General features: G+C 37.3%; 2 protein-coding genes across 4 annotated transcripts in view; one reads left to right on the plus strand and one right to left on the minus strand.

Annotated features, from left to right (window-relative positions):
• Positions 1-25,988, minus strand: part of LOC109423294 (rap guanine nucleotide exchange factor 4) — a 957,479-nt gene that overhangs the window by 394,935 nt on the left and 536,556 nt on the right. The gene's annotated exons all lie outside the window — the stretch shown is intronic.
• LOC134288937 (uncharacterized) lies at positions 73-2,702 on the plus strand. Its single transcript, XM_062854868.1, has 2 exons — positions 73-2,547; positions 2,601-2,702. Exon 1 carries the CDS (start codon positions 73-75, stop codon positions 2,284-2,286), a length of 2,214 nt encoding a protein of 737 aa, XP_062710852.1. The 3' UTR covers positions 2,287-2,547; positions 2,601-2,702.

Genomic DNA, 25,988 nt, shown 5'->3' on the forward strand with positions numbered 1-25,988 from the left:
GCAAATGTGCAAAACCGAAATCGATGCAAAGTAGTGAATGCAACGCAGAACTTCATTCACGGCTTTCACTCTATGGTAGAGCTCAGAGATAGTACTACCACTTTCTGTGAACGGGCAACGAACACAACGAAGCAGTTCCTCCGTGCACACCCAGAAGTATGCGTTCTATCCGCCGACAAGGGGAATAGGACGGTCATCATGCTGAGAGAGGACTATGACCGAAATATGCAAGCATTGGTCAACGACACGACTACCTACGAAAAGCTGCGCGCTGATCCCACGACTCGGTTCCAAAATGGGAACAATAACATAATCAAGAGGCTCAAAGACCTACACCTCATTGATAACAGGACAGCGAACGAGCTGAAGGCCAACAACTCCATCTGCCCTAGAATCTATGGACAGCCGAAGGCTCACAAACAAGACCTTCCACTCCGGCCGGTCATACCAAACATAACGGCACCCACATACAAGCTAGCCAAATACATCGCAAACATTCTGCAAAACTCGCTACACAGCCGATATAGCACGAGAAGCTCATTCGAATTTTGCGACGAAGTGAACAACATCAAACTACCAGAAGGTTACATCATAATCTCTCTTGATGTAACTTCATTGTTCACAAATGTCCCACGATGGTTAGTCACCAGGAACATAATACACAGATGGAATGAAATCGACACCAACATAAATCTGGACCTATTCCTGGAAATTGTGGAGTTCGTTATGGAGGCCAGCTACTTCTGCTACGATGGGCAATTCTATAAGCAGACATTCGGAACAGCAATGGGCAGCCCACTCTCGCCCATCCTGGCAGACATAGTTCTAGATTCGGTCATCGATGCAGCTATGGAATCTCTACCATTCGAGATCACCATCTTCAAGAAATATGTGGACGACATCTTCATGGCGATTCCTCAGAACACCGAACAACAGGTACTGGTAGCGTTCAACAAGGTAGAACCAAGACTGCAATTCACCATCGAAGCAGAAAACGAACGGAGGTTGCCATTCCTAGATATGACCGTCATCCGCAACCAGGACCAAACTCTAGCTACGGAATGGTATGCCAAGCCAATCGCATCGGGACGTATGCTGAACTACAACTCCTTCCACCAACCGAAGCATAAAATAAACGTAGCGAACAATTTCATTCATAGAGTTTGCTCGCTAACGCGAAATAAATCAATGAATGAAATAGGGACGATAATTCACCAACATCTGCTAAGGAACAACTATCCCAAGCAACTCATCAACCGGTTGTTAAACCTCTACATAAACAAACGGAGGCAAAACAACGTAGATGAAATTCCAACAGCATCGATCACTGAACTCCCGAATGATGATCCCAGCCAACCATCGTGTCAGCCACCCAACCACCCACCCAGCCAACCATCATGTCAGCCACCCAACCTCCCACCCAGCCAACCATCGTGTCAGCTACCCAGTCGCCCACCGAGCCAGCCATTGTGCCAGCCACCCAACCAACTACCAGATCAACCCACCATAAACCACACTGTACCCCAGCATATCCCCCACCAAGACCTAACATCACCAACAAACCACCAAACTGAAGACAGCATACCCGATCATCACATCACCAATCCGATGAGGCATCCCACGCACGGCACCGAAGATGAAACCGAAAATCCACATAGGCAAAACCAAACAGTAAGCACAACACAGCAACCAATTTATCGTTCCATTCCATACGTCCCATCTCTCTCCGACCGTGTCACAAAAATTCTGTCTAAGGATTACCCAGAGATCACTATCGCCACACGACAACACAGAACTGTCAAAAACCTCCACTCCAAAATCAAATTCCCTGTAAAAAAAGACGAAATTAGTAACATTATATATAAAATACCTTGTAACGATTGTGATGCATGTTACATCGGTATGACGAGGAACAATTTGCGAAAACGATTAACTGGACATAGAGCTAATGTAAACAAACTTGACAAATTGATGAACGATGAAGAACATACACACACAAATGAAGCCCAAATAGCACTAATAGAAACCACCACAGCCCTAATAGAACATTGTATAACACAGAACCACAGATTTCAACTTGACCACACCAATATTATAGACCATAGCCATAAACCTTCCACACTCCCATTTCTTGAAATGTGCCACATCACTAACACAGATAAAACGGTGAACAAACGGACAGACACTGATGGACTCAATACAACATATGCTGGTTTGTTGCACGACATCAAGACTATCTATCGACGAGACAAATCTAGTAAGAAATCGCAGACCACCGAAGAATGACAATATGCAGATAGGGCATCAAGACCACCATTTAAAAATAGACTAATAGATAATAAGAAGAATTGCGCCATTAGCAAAAAGTCCACATAAGTTCACCGAAGTGTTATTGAGTGTAAGAATTAATTAATTTATAGACAAAAAGTGACAAGTAAAATTTAAAATAACTAACCAGACAAATCTACCCCATAGCATGTACCAAACAATTAGAGTCAGGACAGTTAAAGTTAGCCGAAACACGAGAGACGAAACGAGAACATTATTGTAAGTCAAACAAAACTAGTTAAGATACAAATAATCAACTAACTAAATTCCAGTTCCCCCTGATGAAGGCACCATCCCTAAGTGCCGAAACGTTGGGTAGATAATAAACCCGTTTCAAGAATAAAGACTGCGTAGCCACTAAAAGTTCAAAGTATTAAAAACATTTTTGCTTAAAGGGATTCTCAGAAAATATGCCGAATAAATTTTGGGATAAATTTCCAAAGAATTGCTTGAGGAATTTTCTAAGAAATTACCGAACAATTTTCCAAATACCATGCCAGCAAAATTCTTAAAGGAATTGTTGGCAAAATCATCAAAAGAATTTCTGATAGAGTATTACGATGAGTTCCAACAGGAATTGCAGAGGGAGCAAGTTCTAAGGGATGTAAGTCTGGAAGAAATGCCGAAAATGTTTTCAAAGAAATTCTTGAGGGATATCTATAAAAAAAATTGCCGAAGAAATTTCCAAATCATTACCGAAAAAGTTCCCAAAGCAGTAAGAGAGCCGTGGCGTGGTCCCATGGCACCCTTGGCAAGCGTCCAGGTTGGCGCCCCACGACAATTAGACATTGTTAATTTGTCTAAATATGTAGTTTTTCTTTTTATTCAAATTTTCTTCAAAAGTTGTATTTTGGTGTTTCGAAAAAACATATTTCCTTCGATTTTGTTTTAATTTTCTTATAGTATTTTTCATTCGTGTAGTTTCTGTAGGAATTTCAATTGGAGTTAGCCAAAAAATATGCGAAATCTTTTTCTTTTATGCAAGCATTAGTACAAACACATTTTGCATTTCAAGAATCTCACTAAGACCAGCTCAATAATTAGAAGTGATATTTCAGATTCATAATATAAATACATTATGCATAATTTTCTACAGGTAATCTTACAGTACTTTTTTAATTTTCGTTTGTTTTGTACTCAATTGAGTTTCACGGGTTTTCAGGAATCCTCAAACGAACTATTTAACCAATTTTCGGCGATTAGTAAAATTGGTTTTACCTGACTTTTTCCATAAAAAATACCAAAGGTTTCTTCTGAAGTTAAATCAAAATATTTCTCAGAAAATCTGAAAGAAATTTTTCAGTAATCATTGGATAAACCATGGACATGGAAGAATACCAGGAGAAATTCCTGAAGGAATCTCTACAGAGGTTTTTATTCTCTGGAAGAATTCCTGCTGGAATCATTGGATTAAATTATGCAAAAATCTCTAAAGGAATTTCAGCAAATATATCCAGAGGAATACTAAATGAAAATCCTGGAGAAATTTCAGGAAGAATTCCCAATGGAATTCATGGAGTAACTCTTGCAGGAATTCGTTTAGTAATTTATGAAGAAATGCCTGATGGAATGCCTGTAAGAATTTGTAAAGAACAACTGAAAGAATTTAAGAAAGAACACATGTACTTGAAAGAACTTTTTAAAGGCATTACTGAAAAAGTTTCTTAAGTATTTTTTGAGAATTAGAAAAAAAATCCCTAAGAGGTTTTATGAGGAAATCCCTGGAGGAAGTTTCGAAAGAATCCATAAAAGACTTTCATAAAAACCATTGAAGATATTTTGGATGAAATCAAAGGCAGATTTTCTAACGGAATATCTGGACAAATTTCTGAATGAATTCCAAATTTACGGTTTGCTGGAAGAGTTTATAAGAAAATTCATGAAGAAACCTGTTCTCAGAATTTTAGCAGAAATATATGGAGCAATCCTTAGTAAGCATGAAACAATTTCGGAACGGAAGAGTTTCTAAGCGATGTAATAGATTTCTTATTTTTAAAGAAATCTATAGGTGACGTTCAGAAGAAAACTTTAGTCGGATTTCTAAAGAAAGCCATGGAAGATTTTCTAGAAAAAATCCCTGGAAGAATTTCTAAAGGGATTCTTCGGATTTCTAACGGAATCTCTGCAAGGTTTTCCATAGGAATTTATGGCGGAATTACTGAGAAAATCTATTGAAGTGTTCCTAGGTACCTAATCCTTAAATATACTTTTGCAGGTACATATCTCTAGAAGAATTCCAAAGAAAATTTTGGAACTCTTAAGATATTGTGGAAGATTATTCAATAAAATTCTTGGAAAAAAATCTGGACAAATCCTTTGACTAATTTCAGAATAAACTCCTAGATAACTGCCTGAAAGCCTCCCTGGAAGAATTTCTGATGGAATTTAGAAATTCCTTAAAGAAATTTCAAGAAAAATCTGCAGAAGAATTTTTTATTTGTGTTTTTTAAGGATCCCTGAATGAGTTTCTAAGAATTTTTCTAGAGGAATTCTTGGAGAATTTTTCAAAGAAATCCCTAGAAAAAATTACTGAAATATGTTTTGAAAGATTTTCTGAAGGCAATCTAGCAAAACATTCTGAAAAAATACTTGGTAAAATTGATGAAGTAATTTCTGGAATATTAAATTTTATTTGGAGGAATAGGAATAAAAAAAACTCAGTAGTATTCTTTTGGGGTGAAAATGACGTAAAAGATTAGCAAAAGACATTTCAAACACTGAAAAATATTCCATTAAATAAATGCGAAGAAAATCTTTGAACGTAACCTCAAGACCACACACGTAACCACAACTCTCTGTGTCAAGACCTTTCCCAGTGCGAATGTTTTGGAATTTACAGAAAGAAACTTTCATCTAAACTGTCGAAAGCTTATTGATTATGTTTTGCTCAATACAAAATACTAAAATAGCTTCTCAAAACAAAAAAAAACCCGGATTAATCCACCTAGTGGTGATAGTGCCTTTCTCGTCGAATATGTACTCATGATCTTCCCGTCGACGTATGCATCCTGAATCCTGTGAATAATTTATTTATAAAAGCAAGAATCCAAGCCAACATCGAGTTACTGATGGCACATATTTCCGGTTTTATGTTCAATGTACAGGCAGAGCTGAAAAATATCAGACCTCTTAGTTGACTGCGTGATCACCTTTACTATTACTGGAATACCATCAATACCAAGACGATAATAACAAGCTTAAATATAATTTATTTCACAGCCAAAAATCACTTTACAGTCTTCGATAATTTTTTTCCTGAACACTTCAGACTACTGTATATTTTATTATCATTGATTACTAGATTCAAAAAATTTGACCACAAAACGGAAGCAAGTGAAATTTTTCGAATTGAATCCAATTCAAATTAGAACCATATCGCAGAGCGCGAGGAGCAATCAGTCGGATCAAAATTTTGCGCAGCAATTTTAGACGCAAAAGGGGATTGGAAAACTTGGCTCGAGGTTGATGCGATTCAATTTCAATTTTCTAATGGAACCCCCATTCTACTGTATATGTATACCTCAGGAATATGAGAAGATGTGATTTGATGAGCCTGCATCAGTTTTGTCAAGGTCTTGTTCTCTTACACATATTTATCGCTTGCATTGATAATTTTCACTGTTTTTACCACTTCCTGTGAGATACCCGGAACCGGTTCCAAGACTGTACCTATTGTCTCAAATATGGTCTAAGACTAGTCTCTTGCTAACTGTTCAACAAGTTTTCTGACAAGCCGAAAATTGATGTGCAGGCATGGATTTGATTCATTTTACATTTTGGTCATTCTGGCAGAGCATACAAAACGGGTTCTATCCGTAGTCTCTAATGTGATCTGAGACTATTTTTTTGTAAACCGTTCATCAGGTTATCGAAAAAGCCGTGGTTTGATATGTCGCATGCATCGGTTTGGCTCTTATATGCATTTGACCACTTCCAGCCAGACATCCGGAACCGGTTCCAGAACACTAATGGTTGTCTCAAATATGGTTCGAAATCATTTTCTTGCTAACCGTTTATCAGGTTATCTAAAGAGCCACGATTTGATGTGTTGCATGCATGGATTTGGTTCACTTTTACATTTGACCACTTCCAGCGGGACATCCGGAACTGGTTCTAGAGCACTACCGGTAGTCTCTGCTGGCTATTTTCCTGCTTACTGTTCACCAGGTTATCGAAAAAGTCGCTATTTGATGTGTCGCATGCATGGGTTTGGTCAAGGGTTTGGTTCACTTTTATATTGAACTACTTCCGGCGGGACATCCGGAGCCGGTTCCGGAACACTACCGGTAGTCTCTGCTGTGATCTACAGCTATTTTCCTGGTTACCGTTCTTCAGGTTATCGAAAAAGCTGCTATTTAATGTGTCGCATGCATGGGTTTGGTTCCCATCTACATTTGACCACTTCCGGCGGGACACATGGAACCGGTTCAGGAATACTACTGGTTTTCCTAAATATAGTCTGATTCCATTTTATTGCTAACCGTTCATCAGGTTATCTGTAGAGACGCGATTTGATGTGTCGCATGCATGGGTTTGATTCAATTATATATTTGACCACTTCCGGCGGGGCACCCGGAACCGGTTCCGGAACACTACCAGTAGTCTCTGCTGGGTCAAAGGCTATTTTCCTGCTCACTGTTCATCAGGTTATCGAAAAAGCCGCTATTTGATGTGTCGCGTGCATGGATTTGGCTCACTTTTATATTTGGCCACCTCCGGCGAGACATCCGGAACCGATTCCGGAATACTAATGGTTCAGATATGGACTGAGAGTATTTTCCCGCTTACCGTTCGTCAGGTTATCGAAAAAGCCGTGGTCTGATTGCATTTTCATATCTGGCCCCTCCCTGGGGTACCGATCCGGAACACCTAAATGGCCAAAACTCCGGAACGGCTGAACCGATCCGAACCATTTTCAATAGGAAACAATGGGACCAGATTCCGCGTCGAATGAACCGTCAGTCATAAAAATCGGTTGAGGTTTACTGCCAAAAAGTGATGTGAGTTTATTTTGTACACACACATACTCACACACACACATACACACACACACACATACATACACACACACAGACATCACCTCAATTCGTCGAGCTGAGTTGATTGGTATATGAAACTCGACCCTCCGGGCCTTCTATCAAAAAGTAATTTTTGGAGTGAACATATAGCCTTTCCAGTACACTTAGTGTACGAGAAAGGCAAAAAGTATCTAAGTTCCCATGTAACATAAAAATTCAAAATAATCTAGAGAGATCTAACTTTTTGAAGAATACGGAAGAACATAAAAACATATGATCATTCTCTAATATTGTAATGATGAAATCTTTTCTCGGAGCCTCGTAGCCGTGCGGTTAGGGTCACCAAGTTTCTAATCTCATCATGCTATGGGGTGAGGATTCGATTCCCGCTCCGGGCGATGAAGCTTCTCGTGAGAATAGTTTCTTCTCCGTATCCACTGGTGCATGCTCCGTGTGTCCTTTGTCTAGTGTTAAGTTTCATTCAGTCTGTACAGCCTCTGGCTAAAGACGGTGTTCGCGTCTTTTTTTATGTTGATAACATTCAATAAAACAATAGCATACTCCTGTTTCCTTTAAGCTTTAGGATCTTTCGGCGCCACTTTGAGGCTGGCGCCCTTGGCAGGAACAACCTGGCCAATCGTACGCAACGGCTCTGAGCAGTAATCGAAGAGGTTTGCCGGATAATTTTTCAAAGGAATTGTTAATGAAATTCCAAAGAAATTTTCGAAACAAGTAACATTAGAATTGCCGAATGTATTCTGAAAGAATCTGCTGTAGGAATTCCTTAAATAATTACTGAAGAAATCTTGAAGAAAATGCCGACGTAAAACTGAATAGCACAGTTTAAGCATAAAATGATTTGTTGATGAAATTGAAAAAAAAATGCCAAACAAACTTCTCATGGGATTGCTGAAAAAGTTTCCATGGTAATTACTAATTACCAATAAAATTATCACAGGGTGTGTCGGTATTTTCTAAAAATAAAATTAAACATATTGAAGAAGAAAGTCTCAAAGAAATTGCCGAAGGGAGTCCAAATAAAATGCATAAGAAATTTTCCGATTCTGAAGAATTTACTGAGAAAATTCCAGAATGTATCTAAATTGGTATACAAGTGGTAAAACAATTTTCAAATAAATTGCCGGGAATATTCCCTGAGGAATTTCCGAGAGAATGTTTTGCCGAAAATAAACTCGATTATCTGATCGAGTTTTGGAACTTCCCAAAACCTCGCCCAAAACATGTGTATTGCAAACAGAATGCTGTTAGAAGCAGAAATTTTGACACTGATTTCTAATCAATGTTTTAAAAAGTGAAAATTTCAGCTTCATACAGCATTTCATTTACCAGATACATGTTTGTGAAACTTAACAACGCGACTCAGGATTGATTTGAAATTGGTGTCTTTTACAAAATGTTTGTAATTTAGCTCAAAAATTATGCGTTGATGTCACCAACAAGTTTTGACGCAGTAGCGCACATCTATTCACGATTGCGATTAAATTTACAGGTTAGTTCTTCCCGTACCGCAGTATATCATTATACAAGGAAATTGAGGGTAGATCGGTATTTCCTTTTACAAAACAAAAACAAACTGGCATCTTCTGACACTGGCACCCCCTAGGCACCCCCTAGGAAAAAATCCTAGATACGCCAATGTTCCAGTGCGATGGGGGCTGATAAGTGGTTCATTTTTGATAGTTCACATCTTTTTGCTTCCTTCTAATGAGTCATTAGCAAAAGTAAGTTGGAATATGTGTAATTATTGGTTGTTTTCCATCTGATATGACGGGAATAAGCGTATATATCTTGAGAATTATACAATATTTTAGCATGGGTATATTTGTTCCCTAATATCTTCATAGTTTGAAATTTAAAGTTTGAAGGAGTTGTTAATGCGAGCATGAATCTTCCATTCAAACAACCGCTAGTCTGACATTTTCTCACTAGATACTGTAGTACAATTGATTTGATTTCATTATATTTCAGCCCCGATGCATTTTTTGGTGTTTCTGAGAATCCGTCAGGGCTTCGTCCCAGAAGTTCTCTTGGTGGCTGGACCGGATCTGGTGTGATGGTTAAAGCACGTGACTATCACGCCGAGGACCTGGGATCGAATCCCACTCCCGACAAACTCGCAAAATGTGAATTCTTCCTTCGGAAGGGAAGTAAAGCGTGGGTCCCGAGATGAACTAGCCTAGGGCTAAAAATATCATTAATACAGATATAAAAAAAAAGTTCTCTTGGAACTTCTTCAGGGATTCCTCCGGGATTCTTCCTGGAGTTTTCTAAGGATTTATCCAGGAATTACTCCTTGATTTTTGTTGCAGGTATTCCCAAAGGATTTTTCTTAAGATACTTTCTGGGATTCTTCCAAAATCCCTTCAGGGATTCCTTCCGGGATTCCTTTCAGGGATTTCCCCAGGATTTCACAGATTGTTCCTGAAGGTCAGTCAGAGGTTCTTCCAGGAATCTTCGCAGGTTTTCTCTCGGTATTCTCTCGGGGATTTCTCTGGACTTTCTTCGTGGCTTCCATTAAGGTTGATACTTTCAAGAACTCCTCCTGAGTTTTCGTCCGAGATTATACTACTTTCTTATTGAATGCTTCCCGAATTTCTGCATTTATTTTCCCATACTTTCTTCAGAGACTTCTCCAAGGATTCCTGCTAGAATTACTATATTATTGATTTCTCACGGGATTCATTTCGGCATGCTTTCCAGTATTCCTCCCAAGATTCCCTTTGGGGGTTCCGTCCAAAATAATTTCAGAGATTCGTTCATCTCTAGAGTTTTTTTTTTCAAAATCCTTTCCGGCATTCTTTCATGTCTTTCTCCCGAGATTCATAATTAAATTGTTTCGGGGATTTCTCAGCGATTCTTTCAGTGTTTCCTTGACAGATTTATCCCACGATTTCTTTATGGATTCTTCCTTGCCTACCCAGGTAGGCGAGAATATCTAAATCATATCTCAAATCGGACCTTTTTTTGCTGTCATAGCTCGATGTGATTTTGATGTGTTATTCAAAAATCTATTGAATATCGCACGAATAGCTCAAAGTGATATGATATCAGTTTTTGTTCTTGTCGAAATATCTGAAAATTTCTACATAAGAACAAGTTAAGCTCTTCTGCATAAAATGGATGATGATGATGATGATTATTGTGTACCTCATTGGGACAAAGCCTGCTTCTCAGCTTGTTCTATGAGCACTTCCAGAGTTATTAATTGAGAGCTTCCTCTGCCAATGACCATTTTGCATGCGTATATCGTGTGGCAGGCACGAAGATACTCTATGCCCAAGGAAGTCAAGGAAATTTCCTTTACGAAAAGATCCTGAACCGACCGGGAATCGAACCCGTTACGCTCAGCATGGTCATGCTGAATACCCGTGCGTTTACTGCCTTGGCTATATGGGCCCTGTCATACCAGAAGGGAATGATCTACCTGATGGTTTGTTGTAGCAGGGTAAGCTAAATTCACTGGAAACCTCCGGAAGACAACACGATGGTTGATATCTCGTGACAAAGTCTGGCCACCCCACGAACATTTGTCAAGAAACCAGTTCATTTAGCTTCCTTAGGCTACCCCTCCCAAAATCCCATGTATCATATAATTTAAATATCAAAAATTATAAAGTTGACCAATTACCTGATTGTACCTGAAATAATAAATATTATTATGATATATAATTGACCTACATTACAATTACAACTTTATTTACCTGAACAGCGCTGAAACAAATAGTTATTATATTTAAGTTATAGTTAAAATCAAGCCATAGATGTGTGCAGTCAGTCTAAGCTAAGCTAAGGTTATAGCTAAAATCAAGCAATAACACTAGAACAAATGGAGTATTAGTAAGGCTGATACAAATTTTATTTTGACTTTTTGTCTCCCCCCTTCAACATTTTTTGGCTGGAATTAGCATTTTGAGGGGGCAGAGAAAAAAATATTTATCAAAATATCGGGCTTTGGTGAAAATTCTTTAACAAATCCGATGAGTTTTTAATATTTTTCAGATTAGATGCTTTATTATTTTTATCCCCCCCCTCGACCCGTCAAAGAGTGGTGGGACAAAAAGTGAAATAAATATTTGTAACGGCCTAATGAAAATACAAAAATAAAACAAAACACAAAAAGTAAACCAAATTTTGATCTTGTAATTTTCCTGCATTTAAATTAATCCAGCTGGAGAAATACGAAATCAAAATTTGTTATGGTAGATCTTACGCCGTAACGCACCATTAGAAGGTGATCTACTCACGTTACGGGTAAGCTCTTCTGCATGAAATGGAACACATATACACATAAAGATGGCTCAATGTTAGTGAAATGCCATGTGCTCCTTTCTGAGCTGTGGAAACGCAGAACCACATCTGGAGCAACATTTGAAAAGGGCATACAAGCATTGGTAAACAATGACTTCACACGTCGCTCATGAGCCCCCATCAGCTTATTCACACAAACTAAGATCGTTGTCAGATAGAGCGAACATCGATCTTTCGGATAACGGTGTTCATTTGCGTGGGTGGGCTGCTGTTATGCCCTACGGAGCGTTTTCGAAAAAAGACACAAGACCTCTTGAGCCCTTTTCAAATGTTGCTCCAGACATGCTCTTATTCCCATGTTATTTACAACAGCGAGCTACAGTTGAGTGGTAAGCATCGTCGCCTGCGAATCCTTAGGTCGTAGGTTCAATGCTGCATGCTAACATTTTTTTTCTAAAAAAAATGACAAATCTTGTCTGCTATTGTTTTGATCTTGTAATATCTTACCGAGCTATTATTGAGTAGTTCACTATATTTGATTTTGCTATTATTTCTGATCTTTTACCTCTTATATCAATCAAACCAATATCAGTTTTTGCTCTTCAGTAATTCAATCAATAATAACTGAATATGCTATTCATCAGATTTCTCCACCTACTCGGATAGATTCCTTCAGGGGTTCCACCCGCAATTCTCTCAAGGACTCCTCTTAAATCTCCGCTTACAAATGCCGATATTTGCACAGCCGAGTTACAGACAAACAGACGTAACACATGCGAAATTTCTATCGACCTCGCTTTTAACGATCTTTTCAAATCTTTATAGTTGTGGGTTTCATAACCTGAGGTGCGCGTATCGTTTTTCTTTGCGTTTGACGTTTCATATTAGCGCCTTCTGTTGACGATATTGCACAACGCAGTGTTTCGTGAAACATTTCCACCAGGTGATGGTAGTGTGAAGATAGCGATGGATTTTCACGAAAATTGTTTTATATGTTACGTCTGTTTGTCTGTGGCCGAGTAGTCAGCTAAATATGTTCAGGAGATTACAGCTTTTGAATGCCGAGATTCCGAATAACATCCCTTGTTTCACAACTTCTGTGATTTCTGCCAGGACCGAAACTCTTCAAGAGATTTCTCCCGGGATATTTTATGTGACTGGATTTCTCCAGATAAGTTTCCCGAGATTGCTACGAGGATTAGTCCCCGTGTGTGCGATGGGAGAGATGGGAAGGAGACACTTCAACAGTGTAACGGAAAGATATGCTGCCAGGGATAGAAAAATTTCAAAACAAAAAAAAAAATGCTTCGTCATTTACAGATCCTCTTTTACGAAGAGAACCAACACCGACCGGAAATCAAACCCAGGCAATCTTAGCATGGCCTTACTGAATAAAAAAAAGTTTGATGTGGATCAAGTAAGAGTGACAGCGTACAAGACATATTTAAGATAGATAGATATTAGGGGCTGTTTATATACCACGTAAACCAAATTTTGGCGATCTCAGATCCCCCTCCCCCTTCGTAGACTGTTGTCCATACAAAGATTTTGAAATTTGTATGGAGCGTGGACTTTGGCGAGCGGGGTCTCCCCCAAAAAGTCCACATGGTTTATGAATGACCCCTTACTGAAATAAGCTGAATTGTAATCTGACAGTCATTTTTCAGTTCTTTTTGAGTAGTTATCATTTTTTTCAGTCGTTCAGAGTTGTCTTGTATCTTTCCGGATCAGAATGTAACGATAGCAAAAATATGGAATTTGCTCACCGATAAATACCCTTTCATTTGTAGGGGGATTAGGGGCATAATGGACACCCTCAGCAAATGAGTACGTTAGGCCTGTATAACAGAGGAAAACTTAACACAAATTTAGCTTGTTTCCTACGTATTTCAATCGCTTACAGCAGGTAGAATGTCTTTATTGTGGAGAAATAATAAATTACAAACCGTGTGTTTTTTAGGGCTGGCAGGAAAGGTACGGGACGAAATGGGGCATAGTGGACACCCCTGCATGCCAATTCTTTGATTACATCGACCAGTTAAGTAATTTGCCTATGGATGCCAATACCACAGATATAATACACTCCATTTTAGACGATTTTGCATAACATCAAAGTTAATTAAATAAACTTTTGGCTAAAATAATAGGATTGATTTTTTTAAGCTCTTCAAAACGCCTAACAGTATGCTATCCCGGGTAGAGCTTAATGGCAAAAGAATGGCAAATTTTACCATTAAAACAGAATGTTTGAATGGCAAAATGTGTTATTTGTTTGTTTGAAATAAGAGTTAAAATAACAAAAATAATAACAAAATTTTGGTAGCAGAAAATTTAAAAATAACTTATTTTGCCATTGTAATAACAAAGTAATGGTAAAGCATGCGGATTAAATTGAAGAACAAAATAAGTTATTATTGAGATATTGATAACAAAATAAGACCCAAATTAGCTGTTATCGGTGAACTCTTTAATTGTTTGAGTTCTAAATTAACATAAATTGATGTGCATCAAATAGAATCCATTGCGAATCAATCACACAGCTGAGAATCCGGATTTGTTTACTTTTGCGAGATACGTCGAATTGAAAAGTTATGCTTGAAATATACAATATAATAGTTAATGGTATATTAAGAGTAAAATATGTTATGGTGCCTAATGTTTATAAATAATTTCTCACAATATCAAAATAATGGCAAATTTAGCTAGGAATGTAAAATATGTTATTGTTTTGATATTTTATACAATTCATTATAAAAGGTGCTGAATTGCAAGTTTTACCATGATAGTAATTTTTGTTATTGATGTGTTATTTAGCATTAAGTATTCATAAATAACATATCAATGACAAGATTTGCTATGATTGTATATTTTGCTATTGATTTGCCATTTTAAGTTTTTCATAATAACAGAAGAATGGCAAAACGAGATATGATGGCAAAACCAGTTATTATTTTGTCCTTTGTTTGCCATTAGCCTCTACCCGGGATGCGCGTACATCCATTCGTAATTGCTAGTACATATTTTGCCGCAAATGGACTACAACATCAAAATTAAAATTTTGAGTAAATTCTGATCAAAAATAAAATACATCATCCATTGCTAAAACTTCGTCTACATGTAGATAAGGTAACAATTCATTTTTTTATGATGGATACATGGAATATAAATAGTACTTTTGAAAAATAGAACAATGACTTGTTCCTTTATACTTATGCACGGAGACGAACCAGCCTCGGACTGAAAGTCTCGATAATAAAGATATAAAAAAAATATACTTATGCATTGAAAGTTTAACATAAAAGTCAACAGTTTCGTCAAAAACAGGGGTGTCCATTATGCCTTGATCTCCCCTACTGTAATTAAGTTATAGGAAAGAAAAAGTGTTGTTTTGTTAAGGAGTCCAAGGAACAATTTCTTTATCTCGACTTAACCGGCAAGCCAGGCTTACCCGCATAGGGAAACTAACGTATTTTCAGCCGTTTTGTTCTCTTCGTCATGTTTTACCCTTCTTACACCCATAAGAAGGGTATAAATACCGCTTGGAAAACCGACTTTCGATCCGAGGCCCGCAGGGCCGAGTCACATATACCAATCAACTCAGCTCGACGAATTGAGCAAATGTCTGTATGTGCGTGTGTGTGTATGTGTGTGTGTGTGTGTGTGTGTGTGTATGTATGTTACAAAAAAATGTCACTCACGGTTCTCAGCCGTCTGTTGACCGATTTGAGTTCTCTTGGAAGCAAATGAAAGCTACTACATCCTAGTAGAACGCTATTGAATTTTATTTTGATTGAACGTTCGGTTACCGAGATATCTTTCAAAGAGTGCTAGGGAGTAGTACAACTTAATTATTTTAGATATTTTTGACAAAGTGTATCACCATAAATTTCTCAGCCGTCTATCAACCGATTTAGGTTCTTAAGGCCCCAAACGAAAGCTACTACATCCTAGTAGAACGCTATTGAATTTTTTTTTGATTGGACGTTCGGTTACCGAGATATCTTTCAAAGAGTGCTAGGGAGTAGTACAACTTAATTATTTTAGATATTTTTGACAAAGTGTATCACCATAAATTTCTCAGCCGTCTATCAACCGAATCGGGTTCTTAAGGCTCGAAACGAAAGCTACTGCACCCTAGAAGAACGCTTTTGAATTTCATTCCGATTGGACATTTTGTAACCGAGATATCTTTCGGGGAGTACTTTGGAGTAATACAACTTAACTTTTTAAGAGGTCTTTGACAAAATGCTTCATAATAAATGAATCAGCCGTGTGTCAATCGATTTGAGTTCTCTCAGCATCAAATGAAAGCTACAGCATCCAAGTAGTATGCTATTAAATTTCATGCCGTTCGGACATTTTGTTTCTGAGATATCTTTCCACGAGTACTAAGGAGTAATGATATTTACGCTTTTGAGAGATTTTTGATAAAATGTATCATAATACATTTCTCAGCCGTTTGTCAACAGATTTTTTATGATCATATTTGGTTACACAAGTTAGTTATACATGAAAATGCAATTGCATCAAATACATAAAAGCTACTATCTCTTTGTAATATTTGAGCTTAATAAACAGTAGCAAAAATATCACGGAATGTACAGTGTATCAAACAATTGTCCGTACAGCAATTTTTTGGTCAAAATAATTTTCCATTTAAATGTTTATAACTTTTTTATTCGTCAATCAAAAACGCTGAAATTTTGACCATGTATAACCCATATATTAAGGCTCCATTGGTAAAATTTTGAGCGAGATCGGATAAGTTTACTGAAAGTTATAGAACTTTTAATAAAACTTAAAAGATTTTTGAACACATTTTTAAAACATTATATCTTAATATGTATTGGATGAAACTTTTTCAATCTTTTTTTGTGTTACAGCTTATACCTAAGGCTTTCATATGCAGCTTTGTTTGAGGTTTTATATTCACTACAAAAAATATGAAAAATCTGTATATGTTAAGAGTGTCATTTGGAAATTTATCATATTTTGATCAATAAAAGTGCCAAGTGTTTTCAACTTTTTTAAACTCTCTTAATATAATATTTTTATACAGGACCTACTAAGCTACATATGAAGAGTAGGTCCTATGGATTTTTCGTTCAATTAATGCACTTTTATTGGTGGAAAACGTTTGGCAGATTATATGTGCAAAATATGGTAAATTTTAAAACATCGTCAGCTACATAAGCACATTTTTCATATTTTTTGTAGTGAATATAAAACCCTAAACAAAGCTGCATACGAAAGGCTTAGGTATGAGATGTAACACAAAAAAAATTGAAAAAATTTCATCGAGTACATACTGAGATATAATGTTTTAAAAATGTGTTTAAAAATATAATAAGTTTCACTAAAAGTTCTATAACTTTCAGAAAACTTATTCGATCTCGCTCAAAATTTTACCAATGGAGCTTGAATATATGATTCATGATTGGTCAAATTTTTAGCGTTTTTGATTGACGCATAAAAAAGTTAATAACATTTGAATGAAAAATTATTTTGACAAAAAAATTGCTGTATGGACAATTGTTTGATACACTGTATGTAGGAAAAGCCTTTTTACCCTTCTTACACCCATAAGAAGGGTATAAATACCGCTTGGAAAACCGACTTTCGATCCGAGGCCCGCAGGGCCGAGTCACATATACCAATCAACTCAGCTCGACGAATTGAGCAAATGTCTGTATGTGCGTGTGTGTGTATGTGTGTGTGTATGTGTGTGTGTGTGTGTGTGTGTGTGTGTGTGTATGTATGTTACAAAAAAATGTCACTCACGGTTCTCAGCCGTCTGTTGACCGATTTGAGTTCTCTTGGAAGCAAATGAAAGCTACTACATCCTAGTAGAACGCTATTGAATTTTATTTTGATTGGACGTTCGGTTACCGAGATATCTTTCAAAGAGTGCTAGGGAGTAGTACAACTTAATTATTTTAGATATTTTTGACAAAGTGTATCACCATAAATTTCTCAGCCGTCTATCAACCGATTTGGGTTCTTAAGGCCCCAAACGAAAGCTACTACATCCTAGTAGAACGCTATTGATTTTTTTTGATTGGACGTTCGATTACCGAGATATCTTTCAAAGAGTGCTAGGGAGTAGTAAAACTTAATTATTTTAGATATTTTTGACAAAGTGTATCACCATAAATTTCTCAGCCGTCTATCAACCGATTCGGGTTCTTAAGGCCCGAAACGAAAGCTACTGCACCCTAGAAGAACGCTTTTGAATTTCATTCCGATTGAACATTTTGTAACCGAGATATCTTTCGGGGAGTACTTTGGAGTAATACAACTTAACTTTTTAAGAGGTCTTTGACAAAATGCTTCATAATAAATGAATCAGCCGTGTGTCAATCGATTTGAGTTCTCTCAGCATCAAATGAAAGCTACAGCATCCAAGTAGTATGCTATTAAATTTCATGCCGTTTGGACATTTTGTTTCCGAGATATCTTTCCACGAGTACTAAGGAGTAATGAAATTTACGCTTTTGAGAGATTTTTGATAAAATGTATCATAATACATTTCTCAGCCGTTTATCAACAGATTTTTTATGATCATATTTGGTTACACAAGTTAGTTATACATGAAAATGCAATTGCATCAAATACATAAAAGCTACTATCTCTTTGTAATATTTGAGCTTAATAAACAGTAGCAAAAATATCACGGAATGTATGTAGGAAAAGCCTTTTTACCCTTCTTACACCCATAAGAAGGGTATAAATACCGCTTGGAAAACCGACTTTCGATCCGAGGCCCGCAGGGCCGAGTCACATATACCAATCAACTCAGCTCGACGAATTGAGCAAATGTCTGTATGTGCGTGTGTGTGTGTATGTGTGTGTGTATGTGTGTGTGTGTGTGTGTGTGTATGTATGTTACAAAAAAATGTCACTCACGGTTCTCAGCCGTCTGTTGACCAATTTGAGTTCTCTTGGAAGCAAATGAAAGCTACTACATCCTAGTAGAACGCTATTGAATTTTATTTTGATTGGACGTTCGGTTACCGAGATATCTTTCAAAGAGTGCTAGGGAGTAGTACAACTTAATTATTTTAGATATTTTTGACAAAGTGTATCACCATAAATTTCTCAGCCGTCTATCAACCGATTTGGGTTCTTAAGGCCCCAAACGAAAGCTACTACATCCTAGTAGAACGCTATTGATTTTTTTTGATTGGACGTTCGGTTACCGAGATATCTTTCAAAGAGTGCTAGGGAGTAGTACAACTTAATTATTTTAGATATTTTTGACAAAGTGTATCACCATAAATTTCTCAGCCGTCTATCAACCGATTCGGGTTCTTAAGGCCCGAAACGAAAGCTACTGCACCCTAGAAGAACGCTTTTGAATTTCATTCCGATTGAACATTTTGTAACCGAGATATCTTTCGGGGAGTACTTTGGAGTAATACAACTTAACTTTTTAAGAGGTCTTTGACAAAATGCTTCATAATAAATGAATCAGCCGTGTGTCAATCGATTTGAGTTCTCTCAGCATCAAATGAAAGCTACAGCATCCAAGTAGTATGCTATTAAATTTCATGCCGTTTGGACATTTTGTTTCCGAGATATCTTTCCACGAGTACTAAGGAGTAATGATATTTACGCTTTTGAGAGATTTTTGATAAAATGTATCATAATACATTTCTCAGCCGTTTGTCAACAGATTTTTTATGATCATATTTGGTTACACAAGTTAGTTATACATGAAAATGCAATTGCATCAAATACATAAAAGCTACTATCTCTTTGTAATATTTGAGCTTAATAAACAGTAGCAAAAATATCACGGAATGTATGTAGGAAAAGCCTTTTTACCCTTCTTACACCCATAAGAAGGGTATAAATATCGCTCGAAAAACCGACTTTCGATCCGAGGCCCGGAGGGCCGAGTCTCATATACCAATCAACTCAGCAAATGTCTGTATGTGTGTGTGTATGTGTGTATGTGTGTGTGTGTGTATGTGCGTTACAAAAAAAGTCACGCACGTTTCTCAGCCGTCTGTCAACCGATTTGAGTTCTCTTGGAAGCAAATGAAAGCTACTACATCCCAGTAGAACGCTATTGATTTTTTTTTTTCGATTGGACGTTTGGTTACCGAGATATCTCTCGAAGAGTACTTATGAGTCATACATCTAAACTTTTTAAGATTTTTGACCAAGTGTATCATAATAAATATTTCGGACGTTTGTCAATCGATTTGGGTTCTCTTGGCACCAAATGAAAGCTACAGTATCCTAGTAGATCGCCCAGAAATTTTATTTCGATTGGACATTTGGTTACATAGATATCTTTCGAAGAGTACTTAGGATTTATACAACTAAACCATTTGAGATTTTTGACCAAGTGTATCATAATAAATATCTAAGCCGTCTGTTAACCGATTTCGGTGCTCCTGGCACCAAATGAAAGCTACAACATTCTAGTAGAACCCTATACAGTTTCATTAGGATTGGAAATTTGGTTACCGAGATATCTTTCAAAGAGTACTTGGGAGTAATACAAGTTAACTTTTTGAGAGATTTTTGACCAAGGGTACCATAATAAATATCTCAGCCGTCTGTCAACCGATTTGGGTTCTCTAAGTACCAAATTAAAGCTACAATATCCTTTTAAAAGGCCCTGAAATTTTACTTCGATTCGACATTTGACTATTGAGATATCTAACGAAGAGTATTTAAATAAATTCTTTTTTTATTATTATATTCACTTATAGACTTGACCAGTCTATGGTAAATTATTTTTCAATTAATAATGCTGACCTCATACAAAGTGTATACTAGCAGGTTATTGTTTTCAACAAAATTATAAATAACAAATTACAAAGACACAGGAATTCTATGAAAACTAACAATATGTTAAATGATATCTTTGAATTTATATATGGTGGGAAAAATGCAAGAACCGGACAGCCAAAATATCTAGCTAATGCCAAAACTGATTAACTTAGTAGATATAATTTTTGTCCTTTCTACACCATAACCATGAATACCTTCGGAGCTAATTTTATCGACTGATTAAGAGATATTGAACAAAGTGTATCTCGCTTATTTTCTTACCCATTTGTTAATCGATGGCAGTTAACAAATGATACAATATTCCAGAATATGTAAGCTATTTTTTAAACAATCCATACAAGATTCTAGGAGGTGTCTGGCTTTTCGGGTAGTTTAGCCCATGGCCAGACGCGCCAACTTGGCCAAATTATTGGGGGGGCAAAGCCTGATTTTTCTGATTTTTTGTATGGGAAAATCGAAAAATCGTCAATTATTGGGGGGGCAAAACCATGCTTGCCCCCCCTAAGTTGGCGCCTATGCCCATGGCCCATGATGCTATTTTGGAAACCAATCCACTAGATGCCAAATCCACAATATTTTCTAGAACTTTTGGTCAATTACACAAAATAAATATGTTAAATACAAATAATACAACAATAATTTTATTTAATAAGTGTAAGAAGGGTTCTGTTCACCATAGGTGGATTAAATCGGGTTTTTTTTAACCCGTTGACTTAAAATTGGCCTCAAATCTTCCCCTAACAAACGGAATAATACGACCAAGTTTCAAGCAATTTGGCCGACGAAAACCCCTCATGACAAAGAGAACAAACCTGCCGATTATACCCTTGGTCACCCTAGATAAACCTGGTTTGACGCTCAAACCTCCTTCGGCATTAGGGTCATTCTTACCCGAACCGTACACTACATCAGCGAGCTGTTTCCATCGTGATGCAAAAGGAAGGTTAAACCAGGGTGAAGAAATCACCCCTAGGACTTCTAAGAGAACCAAAGTTGAGCCATTTCTATGCAGATTTCATTTTTTTCGTGCTCCGTCTTGAAATGGATATCGTGTGGCTAGCACGAAGTTACTCTATGCTCAAGAATGTCAACGAAATTTCCTTTACGAAAAGTTCCTGGACCCACCGGGAATCGAACGTTCGGGTACTCACCACCCTCAGCATGGTCATGCTGATTACCCATGCTGTGGCTAGGACATATAATACAATATCAATCAATATCATCCAAACCTTCGCGACCCACCGTTGGGCCTCGAACAGTAGTTTGAGTTTCTGATAAAAAATATTTTTCGGTTGTGCAGAAACCATTTTAAAACAAAATGGTTTCTGAAAAATGAATAAACATTTTCCACCAACAAAAATTCAGAAGATACCTCCTTCCTCTAATTTTTTATGGGAACCGATTTTGAAAACCTAATTCATTAGATCTAAGTGAGACATATTACCAGTTCTAACCAATTACTGAAGGTAAACCGTTGCTAAGCTTAGTTGAACTAAACTGTCATTGAAAACTTCACAAACGCTCTTTAAACTTACTGGCTTTCGTTGCGATTCTGACGTGTGCATTAAAGATCCAAATGATAGAGTTTTTTGTAATGTTTAGTAATTTTTTATGGTAATCAGCTGAGGTAATGCGTTCTGAGGGGTTGGTCGAACAGCCTCAGAACAACTCGCCGCGATTCTCAAAAGAGAAAAAAACAAATTTTCACTAAATTATTCAACACCGAATTTGTGGTGCTTGGCATGGAAATTTTTTTTTTCTTCCCAAAAGTGTCCAACCCAGATTAAATCTAGTTCATAATAAATTTTCATCATTATCACCTATCTAACGTCAAATTAAAATTATGCATTCATTTTTAGGTGAACTCCCACCATCCCGCAAAAAATAGGTTAACTTATTCATGCATTTCTCTCGTTCCGTAAAGAGCACAAACAAAAACGTTAGTTCAGCAATAAACATAAAGCTCCATTCTCATCACGCAGCCCATCAAACCAATTAACGACACCTTTCCGGACGTCTCCAGCAGAACCGCACAGCACAAACGGCAGTCAAACACGCCAAGCCTCTCATGGCGGCACCCACCCACCACACCGCACTGGACAGCAAGAACAAGCGTGGCGTTGGTAGATGGGGACACAGACTGGAAGAACCGAGCAGTAGAGGCGCTCCATCCCAACCCATTTACACAGAATGAACCAACTGTGACGGGAGAAAAAAAAATGGTAACACAGTCGTAAACCAATGTCTACAATAGGAGTGTTAAATAGAGAAAATAAGAATCACAGTGGTGCACACACCCCAGTCGACTACTGTTTGGTTCTACTTGCTAATCTAAAGTGTAAGGATCCACCTCCGTTGGAAGGAAGTGGCTGACTTTGAGATTTCGATGTTTCGTTATCAAAACAAAATATCGGAAGCACATAGCTTAGATTCACATCAATTGCATTACCTTTCTTAAGCTAACGAGAATTTACTTTTCTCGTAAAACAAACAACGCTCCGGAAGCGTGAAGCGTGAGCCTTGAAGCTGGAAGAGCATCTCGCAGCTAGTCAGTGGTACACATAAACCATTCGTTTGCTGCCTCGTGCCAGCGTAGTTTGTTGGGCGTAAGGAAGTTACTTCCCGCCCACGTCTGAACGAGTGTTTTCAATCTTCCGGTTGGGTCGGTTCTGATCAGTTAGAGCGAAAACAAAGAGTGTGAATTTGGTGGATATGATGGATCAGCTTCAACGTATGTTTTTATAAGATGTTGCCTTTTAACATACTTCAAACTAATTATGTATCCAAACTGTTTATGTGGCCCTTATCATTGCATGGTCCCTTTCTTCAAAATAATAGTGAAATTCCTTTGAGTTTTCAATGAAGTTTTGATTCGAAGCCTTCGAACCCTTCGAAGCCGGATTTTTTAAGCGACATTATAGAGTTTTTTCTACGTATTTCTGTGGTTTTGGTGCAGAATATTTTTCCTAGATATCCTAGGTCATCCCTATTGTTCTTGAGTTTAGATCCATAAGTCTACGGGTGTAATGGTAACTTCCTTTATTATACAAAATTACGTTTTGTAGTCTATCATTTCCAGTAAGTCTTCTGAGAGTTCAAAAGACAGTATCAGAACAGTCGGGATAAACTAGGTCAACCAAACTGTTCTTGAGTGTATATCCTCAAGTGTTCGGGTGTAACGCTAATTTCTTTCATTATACAAATCTACGATTTGTATTCCTGCATGTCCAGTAAATCTTCTGAAAGTTCAAAAGATAGTATCAGAATATTCAGAATATCCTAGGTCATCCAAACTGTTCTTGAGTTTAGATCCTAAAACCTACGAGTGTAGCGGTAACTTCTTCCATTATCCAAAGCTACGATTTGTAAGGTGTTCGGCCATTTGGCCGAATGTCGTTTGGCTGAACGCCATTTGGCCGAATGCCATCTGGCCGAATGGGTCATTTGGCCGAATGCCGCTTGGCCGAATTATGATCAAAATAGTTCAGAAGAAGTTTTTGACATACTGACTACCAATATGATCATCAGAAATATTTCCTTCTTTCAATCATAGGCTATTCCTTTTTGTTTTTGTTATTCAGGGATTAGTTGGCGTTGAAATTTCCAATATTTTATCAAAACATTTTCCTTCTTTGAATCATAAGCTGTTCTTTCGAGTTATACTGATGCGGGAAACAGTGACATGGTCACTTACGTTCATTATTCATTTTTCGGCCAAACGGCATTCGGCCAAATGACCCTTTCGGCCAAATGACCCGGAACCGATTTGTAATCTATCATGTCCAGTAAGTCTTCTGGAACTTCAAAAGACAGTATCAGATCAGTCGGGATATCCTAGGTCATACAATCTGTTCTTGAGTTTAGATCCTAAAGTCTATGGGTGTAACGGTAACTTCTTTTATTATACATAGCTGCGATTTGTAATCTATCATGTCCAATAAGTCTTCTGGAATTTTAATAGACACTATCAGATTAGCCGGGATATCCTAGGTTATTATAGGTTATTCTGACATTATACAAAGTTACGATTTGTATTCCATCATGTCCAGTAAGTCTTATGAAAGTTGAAAAGACAGTATCAGATCAGTTGGGATATCCTAGGTCATCTAAACTGTTCTTGAGCTTAGATTCTGAAGTCTACGGATGTAACGGTAACTTCTTCCACTATACAAATCTACGATTTGTAATATATCATGTTCAGTAAATCTTCTGAATGTTCAATGGATGGACATCATCAGATCGGCTGGGGTCGCCCAAATTATTATGATGTTTAAAATCTAGCATCTGCAGCAATTGAAGTTTCTGTTTTGACTGTATGGAGTTATGTTGATATTTCTCTATCGATTATACTTACTGGAGCTCACAAAATACAATCAGAAACTATGAAATAGCTCGGGATATTCAGAATCGTACACACTGTCCTGCAATATGGGCAACATGCAACATGGACAGCAGTTCAATAATATCTTTTTTGCTGTTTTGAGTTACACAACATTACCAACCGTAATAATTTTCATTTGTTTAGCACTGATAACAATTATAATAAAAGTGAATCAACAGTTCTTCACAACAACACTCGGTTCGTGGCTGCAATCCTGATCCTCTGCCGCGTCCCACATTTGCCTTCAAATTTGTGCTCGAGATTTGGCTTCGTCATATTTTCATCTTAACTGGAAGTTCTTAGTTGTAGTAAAGTTAAGTAATCCTAAAACATCTCGAAGGTATTTTTGAATGGCTACGAGTTCACGGAAGTTTACGGATCTGGGTGGGTTAGACTAGGTAACGTAGCTTTTTATAGCACCTATGATTTCAAAAAATAAGTTTCATAAAAAATTTAACAACCTTAAATGCTTCAAAGATACAGTACAATGCCTACTAGTCTTTGAAGATAGTGAATATGGTTCATTATGTGTCATAATTTAGTGTAGCAGGTTTGCATTGCAAGTGTAGATATAACGTTGTGCACTCCATGATAGTTTGGATGACCTAAATTATCACAAATCTATCATGAAGTGACCCTTGAGAGTTAAGAGGTTCAAGGATACTATTTGGTTGTGTAACGTTACTATCTAAAACGAACTCACCTCATGTTACAGTGGTTGTTTTTATCAACTAAACTCCATAACAGTAAGGATGATCCATAATATCCCAAAAATAAATAACAACGCTTATTGTTCCTCGTACTACTTTGATAAATGCAGTGGATGTAACACTACTTGGTCGGGGCTCTGCTAAACCGAACCAAAGACCTTTTTTTTTTAAATTGAGTTTTCTTTACCATTGGATGAAGAAATTGATGATCCTCCTTCCATGTAAAACTGCAGTTATTCTGACAGCTCTTCGTGGAGTAAATTCAAAATTTTTGTTTGGCAGAACATACAAAAAATAAAATTGCATCCAACCAGAGTGAACTGTGAACCATTCCATAGAATCAGCGAAATGTTTTAGTGTTGGTCCAGATAAAGAAAATTTCAAGTTATGCTCATCGCCGTCAAATTTCTAACTTCCAACCGACTCATAGTAACAATCTGTGGGAGAATTGAACACGTTATTAGAAATACGGAT

This window comes from Aedes albopictus, chromosome 2 (genome assembly GCF_035046485.1).
Source record: "Aedes albopictus strain Foshan chromosome 2, AalbF5, whole genome shotgun sequence".
Taxonomy (NCBI): domain Eukaryota; kingdom Metazoa; phylum Arthropoda; class Insecta; order Diptera; family Culicidae; genus Aedes; species Aedes albopictus.